The sequence below is a fragment of the Calliphora vicina genome, chromosome 3 (assembly GCF_958450345.1).
Source record: "Calliphora vicina chromosome 3, idCalVici1.1, whole genome shotgun sequence".
Lineage (NCBI taxonomy): Eukaryota > Metazoa > Arthropoda > Insecta > Diptera > Calliphoridae > Calliphora > Calliphora vicina.
The window spans coordinates 21220578-21230701 of NC_088782.1; the positions used below are offsets into that span (position 1 = coordinate 21220578).

Below are 10124 nucleotides of genomic sequence, written 5' to 3' on the forward strand. Positions count from 1 at the left end.
CAATTTTTACTAGTAACAAGTAAAAGAGCTATATTCGGCTGTGCCAAATCTTATATACCCTTCACCAAATTATACTTTAAAATTTTAAATATTTTTAGGTAAACAAAATTTATTTTTTTCCAGTTGTTTTTTTCCATTTTTTGATTATTTTAAATTTTAATTTTTTTTTTTAAATTTTAAATTTTTTTTTTATATTTTAAAATTTTTGTTTTTTAAATTTTTTTTGTGAAAAAAAAATTCGGGTTAAAAAATATTTTTCCGAATTTGACCCATTGTAGGTCCAACTTACTATGGTCTTTATACGTCGTTGCAAATGTCTTTGAAATATCTATCATTAGATATCAATATTGTCTATGTTAATGTCTTAGTAATCCAGATATAGGTCAAAAATAGGTCAAAAATCGAGGTTGTCCTGGTTTTTTCCTCATATCTCAGCCATTTGTGGACCGATTTTGCTGATTTTAAATAGCAAACTTCTCGAAAGCATGTCTGACAGAATTATTGAAGATTTCGATCCCGAAGATATCTGGGGTCTTCAGAAAATTGATTTCAACAGACAGACAGACAGACAGACGGACATGGCTTAATCGACTCCGCTATCTATAAGGATCCAGAATATATATACTTTATAGAGTCGGAAATGAAAAATGTAGAAATTACAAACGGAATGACAAACTTATATATACACTTCTCACGAAGGTGAAGGGTATAAAAACGGATTTTTATTTATGAACTTTTAGATGCTAACTCCGCACACTTGTCGTGCTATGTCTTCATTTAGTTGTTTTTTGTACAGATTGTAGTAATAAAGCAGAAGATTTTTAATATCAAGTTTATTGCATTTTAGTTTAGTTTAGATTTGATGTCAGTTTAATTTAATTTATAAAATCTAAATGAATTCACCTGTTGTTGCTTAGAGTTGAAATCACTTAAAGTTATAGGTTGCCGATATAAAAATAGCAGGTATTAAAATACAAAAGAATTTAAATGAAATCATTGCAAGTAATTAAATGAAATACAATGGCAGACGTTCTAATACGTGACTACAGTGGTGTGGATAGATGATGAATGTAATAAAATCAAATCGAAACGGAATCTGCCTTAAAAGCTTAGGAAGGACAATATTGGTGCAGCAGACGGATTAAATACATTTTGGAATCCTTTGGAATCTAGCTTTTTCTTAAATTACCAGATACCAATTCAGCCAAAAATTAACGCCTGAATTGGGATGAATCCGATCATAAAATCTGTAGACGTCGACCATAAATACCTGCATGTAGATAGGGCTCTAAAATGATATAATTACTTGCATTGAATCTATTTAAATTCGTTTGAATTTGATTTTTTTGTATTGGCAACCTAAAGTTTTATCGATTTCAACTCTAGATAACAACAGTCTCTTCAATATAGGTTCAAATGTATAGATCTGCTGGCCCAGCTTAGACTACACTTTGTCGAGGTAGTATGGGTGTCTCCAAGATGTATTAACAAGGTGGCAGCGTAGTCATTTTTGTTTGTGTAAAACCGTGTAAACTGTCAATGAATTCACAAAAACGCACTTCTATGAATGAAATAGTTTCTTTTAACACAGAAAAAACTAAAATTCGTATTCAATCACAAAATTTATAAAATCAAATATTTTTTTTATTGAAATAGGACTTATCACAGAATTTGTAAAATCAAATACTAAAATTCGTAAATTTTTTATTGAAATTTTATTTATTTTTTTTTATTAAAATATTATCAGTATTAATGAATCAAAATATTTGAAAATGTATGAAAAATTCAAACAATTTTTTTAATAAAATCAATAATTTTTTTTGATTGGTTATGAGCAGATATCCAAACATCTTTTATTTTTGATACTATAAAAATATTAATAAAAAATACTGTTTATAATTAATATATAAGATTATTGTTCATCTTTATTTATATTAAAAAGCGTTTACATATATTTAATTACAGTTAATTACTTATAAATATGTTAATATAAGAATTTTACAATAATGTAGTGCAATATTAGTGTAATGCAAGTATAATATAAAGGTGTAGTGTTAGTGAAAACAAACGTTTGTATAAAAACATTAAACTTGAAATAAAAGATTAAAGTTTGTTATGATACCATTTCTCAACAATTGTATCTGGCCTAGCCATTGATGAGCTGCATTAGAGAATAAAAAGGTCCTCTTTTAGTTCTTTTTAGATTTAGGGCTTTTTCGGACAGCAACTAGGACTAGGATAGCAATATTGAGAAATGGTGACATAAAATTATGTAGTGTTTCAATTTAGTTGCGTATATCATATAGGACAGTGGCTATGATCTACATTTCATAATCAACCCAATTATGAATAAAAATTCCCCGGTAGTTTTTTCCCTTTTCTTTTTTTTAACATTGCATTTGAATAGGAAAAGGGAAAAAACTCTCTTGGAATTTTTATTCATAATTGGACTACATGTCAATTAAGGTGATTGGAAAACCTTAATTTCATTCCAACTTTGATATGTATATGGAAATGTATGTACCTTGGTATTGAGAATATATGTGAATGCTAGCGTCTGTTTTTGAACCAAATAAAACTTAAAGCTATAAATAACTCTTAAGAACTAAGGACTTGCATTGGATTTGCTTGAATTGCTCCACAGGTACAGGATATGCAAAATATGTAATTGATAGATGTCTTCAAACACTGTGGAATGACACAACAAAACATAATGTTCAAAATAAGCAGTGGTGTGGACAATCAATATACATGTATGTATGTTCAATAGTGCTTACCCGAAATAAACCCCGAAGTTCTAATCATCAGAATCGTTAAGTCCTGCAGCAACCCTTTCTTATCAACGGGGAAATCTATAAAAAGTCCTAAAAGCTTAAGAAAACTACACAGAATGATAATCTTATACTTACCGGTGAGACCGGATTTTAATGGGCAATTTATAATTGGATAAATAGTCGCTTAAAAGTGGATTTATGAAAAAAATTGTGTAAAATACAAAATTTCTTTCATATGTTTATTTATTTTTTTAGATATTTGACATATATTACTTTTTTTAACTTAAAACAATTTTTTTTTACTCGTAGATTTAAAAATTGTTTTTGCTATATATAAGTTGTCAGAGTTTTTAAAAACAAATAAAAAGAATAATAAAACCAATAAAAAATATTAATTAATTTTAATTTAAAATCAAATAACAATTTAGTTGAAAAAAAATAAGTCATAATTTTTTCTGTGAACAATTTTAAATATTTTATGAACATAATGCGGTGATAAATACTCACTTTTTTAAATATAAAATAATCTTTTTAATCTTATAACAAATTTAAAAATGTTTGTTAACAAGTTTTTGACATTTCACAAGGCAAAACATGAGTAGAGCAAAAAATAGTCAGCTGGCAGTTATGCTGCCACCTGGTTTAATAAGCCTTGGGTGTATCCAAACAATAAAACAATGAATAAAATGAAACGCTAACGAACTTGTAACAAGGCTTGGTACTTGGGAAAGTCTTGGATGCTGTATCCAATATAATATATGAATGGGCATTGAAAGAGACCAAATGATTTCCGGTCATATGCACGCAAATGTCCGGAGATTACTCGGACAAGGGCAGCCAAATCGGCATCAACAACAACCTGAGTTCCGGTATACTACGACCTTTACCCATCTTTCTGGCATCATATAGATTTCGAGCCAAAAGAACTGCTCGTCTTTTAAGGCCAAGAGGATAATCTGTTCCAAAGTGAAGCGTATCCCAGAGAGAACGTTCTGCATCGATCGAGACAAATAGTTGTCGCACGAGACAAGGTCTGGACTAAAAGGAGGCTGATTCAAAACTTCCCAACCTCCTCTTTCTGAATTTTTTCGGTCAATGCTCGCTTCAAACCAATCAATTACGTTCGGTTTCAGCAACTCATAATCGACAGGACCCGTTTGCTGCCACCAAATAAAGAGAATTGCCTCAGCGCCATGGATATTTGGCTTTGATATCGATCCGGCAGGTTGGCCGGGCTTCACATACGATCTCTTACGCTTCGGGTTATCGTAATTGATCCATTTTTCACCGCAACTAATGATTCGGTGTAAAAATGATTTTCATTTATAGCGTTCAAGCATTATTTCGGACATGCAAAATTGTTTTTCAAGGTCTCTCGGCTTCAATTCGTATGCTACCCAACTTCCCTGCTTTTGGATGAATCCAGCTGTTCTCAAACGTTTTGCTTCTTGAGTAACTCCAAATGATTTTGTAAGCTCTTGTTGAGTTTTACAACAATCTTCATAGATGCCTCCAATTCTTGGTCTTCAAATTTTTTTGGCTGCCCTTGGCGATCTTAAACTGCCGTGTCAAAATCACCAATTCTGAACCGCACAATATTTTGCACGTTGAAACTGATGGAACACATTCACCATAAGCTTTGGTACTTTTGAGTCTTTGGTCTTTTAGATTACAGTAGTAAAGCAAAACTTCCCGCACAAAATTCGACATTTTCGAAGCAAAAACAACATTATTCTTTACACAACAATCTAAAGATACGCCATCTATTGTAAATCTCGCAAATTATTAAACCACTGTCCCACAGTCTTCTAACTTTTAACCGGAACATATGTCAAATGTTTCAAACTACCAACAAAACGTTGTGTGTCTGTCTGCAACTGAAACAAAAACAATGTAAAAACAAATAATTAGACCCCACAAACAACAACAACAATATACTCAAATGGTTCTAAAACAAACGAGACAAAACTAAAGACAACAAACTGCAACAAAAGCCACTACCAAATAAATAAATACATATTCACACAATCAACAATTTTAACTTAAAACTTATACACTATAATTAATGTTTTACATGGATGTTGCAAAAACAAAACAAAATAAAAAAAAATCGAAAATAAAACTATTCGTATCATGCAAATCATTATAACACTTTGATTTTTGTTATTGTACTTGCTGCTTGCTACTGGCAGTCAAAGCTGTGGAGAGACTTTAAGGCAAAAATTTTGCCAAAAGGTAAGACAGTGCAATGAACACAAAAAACAAAACTAAACAGTGGCAGTGGATACATGAATGAATGAACGGAGATGGAAGTTGTGTAAAGGAGTAAATTCTTAGGATTTTTTCAAAAGGAAAGATTGAGTAAATTTCCACCATATATATCAACTGGCAAATACGAGAAATTTAATGAAAAAGTAAGTATGTTACATCCGAACTAATGAGGGGAAATTGTCCACCAGTCACACCTCATCACAGTCCGATTATGTTACAAACCTTGGTATTCACTTAGATTTGCGACTTATTTGGCATCGTCATATAGAAACCATGAATTTTATAACTGGTTAATCAGTGACCAATCAAAATTATGCCTTGACCACAAAATCATTCAACCTTGACTCCTCTGCGATGGATAGTCATATTGACGTGATGTTGACGCATGAGTGCGATGATTTGTGTTGGCCATACTGGAGGGTATAGTTTAACCTGAGTTGGCTGTTCCTGGTAAGGTCACCCATTCCAAAAGGACACTCAACGAGCACGAAACTAAGAACTACCCTCCCCCCTCTGTCAGTTCAAATTTGGGCGTCTATCAGAGTTTCTATTTCAACTCCACTTACCCCTAATTGAGAGGAGTGGTTGATGGAACTGATCCGTTTTGTCCGTATGTCCGTAAAAAATCCACCAGCGTCTATTTCTAATATTGGGCGTTCGGCGGTCTGCATCTGTTTTCCCAAGTCGGGCAGAAGTTTTTTAGCAACTGGCAGCTGTCCAAAAAATCCTTCTGTATAAAACCGTTTTAAAATCGATTTGGACACATGTAATCCAATTATGGAGTACTGGCAGCAATTCGAATATTAATCCTATACAAAAGGGTCAATCAAAAGTTCTTACGGCCATGATTTTTGTAGAATGATACATAAAAACTAAGAACATCCACATTGAGGGAAGTTCTATAAGTATTATTAGGCTTGAGGAAATTAGGCATATTCCATAAATAACACGGCAAATCCTTCACTAGACCCCAATTCTTGTTTTTCTGTGCATACAATTGTTGCCTTCTGTAACCGTCAATCTATGGGAACAGGACGTAAAGAATAAATTGGCTTTGTCACTTTGGAAGGATTTGGAGGTATTTCTTCCTGAAAGTGATCATAATTTGGATCGTGTTTGTGTGTTTCGATTTTCGGAAACATCTTAATAGTTGTTGAATGGCAATGTTAAGACGCATCTCACAAAAACTTTATCATTCTCTTCATAAAGTAGAGCAAGAACCGGGTGAATTTTCTTTATGCGTGTCCTCGGTTTAAGAGTCAATCAGTTATGGACAACGTTTTTTTTGCTTCGATGCGGGAAGTTTTGCTTTACTTCTTCAATTTGAGAATAAGTGTCGCTGAAGCACACCGAAGCTTATGGTGAATATGTTCCATCGGTTTCAACGAGCGAGAGATGGTTAGTGTGATACAGAAGTGGTGAACGGCAGACAAATATCGCCCAGGCCAGCCAAAAAAGTTTGAAGACCAAGAATTGGAGGCAGATTATTGTAAAACTCAACAAGAGTTTGGAGCTACTCAAGCAGCAATTTCAAATTATTTCCGAGCACCAGGATTCATCCAAAAGCAGGGAAATTGGGTACCATACGAATTGAAGCGTAGATAGCTTGAAAGTCGATTTGGCATGTCCGAAATTATGCTTGAACGCTATAAAAGCTAATCATTTTTGCATTGAATCATTGGCCGAAGCGTAAGAGATCGTATGTAAAGCCCGACCAACCAGCCTAACCGACATCAAAACCAAATATCCATGGCTCAAAGGTAGTTCTCTGTAGTTAGTGTTCTATCCAATCAGACCGTCAAAGGGATCCTGTACCGAACGCAATTGATTCGTTTGAAGCGAGCATTGCGACCTTGCCCCATCCGACTAGTATTTGTTTCGATCGATGCAGAACACTCTCTCTGGGATACGCTTCACTTTGGAACAGAGTATCCAATATTAGCTTGATGAGTTCTTTGCCTTAAATGTCATGGTTTGAATAAGACTTTGACTGGCAACTGCCTCAATAACTATCTTTATATTAGACCCATATTACAATCTGATATAGTTCTTCTCATTTTAAGAAGATGTCATTTTAAATTAGCTTTGAATTGTGACATCACCCAGATAAGAATCGATTCTTCTCATTGCCCCTTCCAACGTATGTTCTATAAAGAATCTCCAAAGCGACGCGTTAAGGATTATGACCTACAGATGATGCTGGTAAACTTAACTGTAAAACTTATTTTCCAATTCTACTATATACAAATTGGAGGATAATGATGCCCAGGCTAGGTATCGCTTGACATCACACATTTTACGAAAGTGTACGTACGTCGATGAAGTTCTTTTTGCTCGTAATCAGCTAATGATAGTTTTGTCTTTGGGTCAAATTCCAAACTCATATTTCCGCAGATGAGCAACAAAGTACTGCATGTCAAACTCTATTGGCCAAAAGATGAGCGACAAATTCTTAACTATTGTCTTCCATCAACTCTGATAATGACGAGATTGGCGACAATGTGTGGAAGGTTGCCTTTCCGCAATTTCTAAAGGAACTCGTACTTCCCCAGACAGACAAATCGTCTTCGAGGACACTGTCTTAAGAAACTGTTAAATTTGAATCTTGTTTCATAAGTTTTCTTTAACCACGATGTAATAGAAATCTAAATTAGGGACAACAAGGAAGAGTGTTATATTCGGTTGTATCATAGATCCATTGACCTGTGAAATATTTGTATGGGTACTAGAAGAAATCATGGACCGATTCTTACGATTTTCAACACATATTGTTCTGTTATCTCCTAAGATGTTGGTCCATAACTCTGGTTCTACTTGACCGATTTTGCCCATTTTCAATACAAAATATTTATGATCAATAGGGAATATTTGAGTAAAGTGCCATCATCCTTAGACAGACATACGGACATAGCTAGATCGTCTTAGAATTTTATAAGAACCCAGAATATATACTTTTGTGGATCTGCGATGAATATTTCGATGTGTTTTACAAACGGAATGACAAAATCAATATACCCCCATTTTTTTGGTGGTGGGTGAAAGTAGTCTGAAAGTAGTCACTTTTACTAAACATTTTATCTCTTTTATGATAGGATAACTGACAATGTCTTCTATCTGATGAAATGTGTAATAATATAAATTACTGGTCAAATATTGAAATTGCTGGTCAAACAAGAATTGAAAATAAGTTTTCCCCCAATCAGCAAAATTCAAAGCGCAGGCAAAACTAAATAATATTGCTCCGATTTAATGTTATTTGTGTTTTCTCACACATTTTAAATTATCAAATTAAACATTATTAAATATTTCACTCCTTTACTCTACTGCTCTGCTTAACAACCAGACAAAAGATTGCATAGAATTATTGTAAGTTTGTTTTTAGGCAAATTGAAGCATCTTTTTCCGTACATAAACTGGCATCAAGACAAAAGTAAATTTGTTTGTAATGTTACAGCAACATTTGATATCAGCGACAACTGAACGAATTAGCGGCAGCAGAAATCACAACAGCTGCTGTTAGAAGATAACTACTGTTTTAGAAAACAGCAACAGCAAGTTGCAGCATAGAATAGAAACAAACATAGATTCTAGCAAAAAAAAAAAATATGCTGCTACCACCGATTCAAATACTAAACGATCAGAGCATTATGCAGATAAAGAGTTTTATGTCGTTTTTCCAATGTAATTTAGTCATTGTTGCTGTTGCTGCTGCTGTTAATTTTACTTTGTTTTGATGTCATAGTGGTTGCATTGTTTTAATGAACTTAATTTTTGTACAATATTTTGCATAAAAATCTAAAATTTTAGAAAATATAAAAGTCGTGGCATTGTTAATATCAAACATCAGTTGCAGTGTTCCAGCACAACATAACAAAACAAAAGGATTAAAAGCGGACACAATAACAAAAGACAGCAGTTATGTTAACAAAAGTGGTGAGTCTTTCAGTCAAAAGAAATATTTAGAATTTTTAATAAATTGTTTATCTTGCTTACAGATTTTAATCGTAAGTGTAGCCTTTGTGGCTTTAACCTCCGCCCGTCCTGGCTATTTGCATGGTCATCATCATGCCCATTTGGATTATCCTTTGCTGCATCATGAGCCTCTGCATGTGGCCAAATATGTTCATGTACCCGCAGCAATATCCCACCAAAGTTCAACAGTTATCCATAGTGCTCCCATTATTAAGCCGATCGTAGTGCCAGTGGTTAAACATGTGCTGCCCATAGTAAAGACCTATCATCCTGCACCCATTATCAATACCATACATTCAGCTCCTCTGCACTATGATCCCTTCTATCATCATCATTTCGATCATCATGATTTGCATCATTATCATTAAATGCTGCTCTTTGGCGCTCTCTCTTTGACTTCATGCTAACTAAAAATCTAATCAGCTAAATGGTTTTGCATTCAAATAAAATCCCAGTAAGTGAGTCGTTCATATTTACATGAGTCTGGAATCATCATTAAGTGTTTTTTTATTTTATTTTTATAGTTTTGTTTTATAAAGTAGGAGTAATTACATAAATGATGTGTTTTTTTTTGTTTTGTTTTACTGTTTTAATGTTAAAATAATTTTTGTTAAATTTATGGGAAACTAAAACAAATAAATACAAAGATACATAAATAAAATGCAAATAAAAGTTATAAAATAATTTGTTGAATTTACAATTATCTAAAACGAAGCTTAAATAATTTCAAAATTCTTTGGAAATTAATGCTAACAAATCATGTCATTTACCAGTTGTTAACTGCAATGGCAACTCTGCTCCTGTCAACAGACATCTGTCAGTTGAGACCTATCAAAATTTTAACAAGCTTCAGTTTGTGTCTGACAGCCATTGATAGCAGACTATCGAGTGACTTGAGGAGGAATTGGAAAAATGTGAATTTCGTCTGCTCATTAAGCCATCACACAGTGGTTTAGAAACTTTTTTTTTTGGAAATAATTCGGTATCTCGCGAAGTATTAGATGCATTGTTACGAAATTTCACACGGTTGGAGCTGAGGGGTTTTTGAGTTGATTTACGTTTCTTCAGCTTCCTAGCGATAATGGGGGCCATTGCATAGCCCCCCAA

The 10124-nt window shown here is 33.4% G+C and overlaps 1 protein-coding gene across 1 annotated transcript; it reads left to right on the plus strand.

The window, feature by feature from the left end:
* Positions 1 to 8963: 8963 nt before the first annotated feature.
* On the plus strand, positions 8964 to 9385 carry LOC135955330 (histidine-rich glycoprotein). Its single transcript, XM_065505682.1, has 2 exons — positions 8964 to 8978; positions 9041 to 9385. The coding sequence occupies exons 1-2, from the start codon at positions 8964 to 8966 to the stop codon at positions 9383 to 9385; spliced, it is 360 nt and encodes a 119-aa protein (XP_065361754.1).
* The last annotated feature ends 739 nt before the right edge of the window (positions 9386 to 10124 follow it).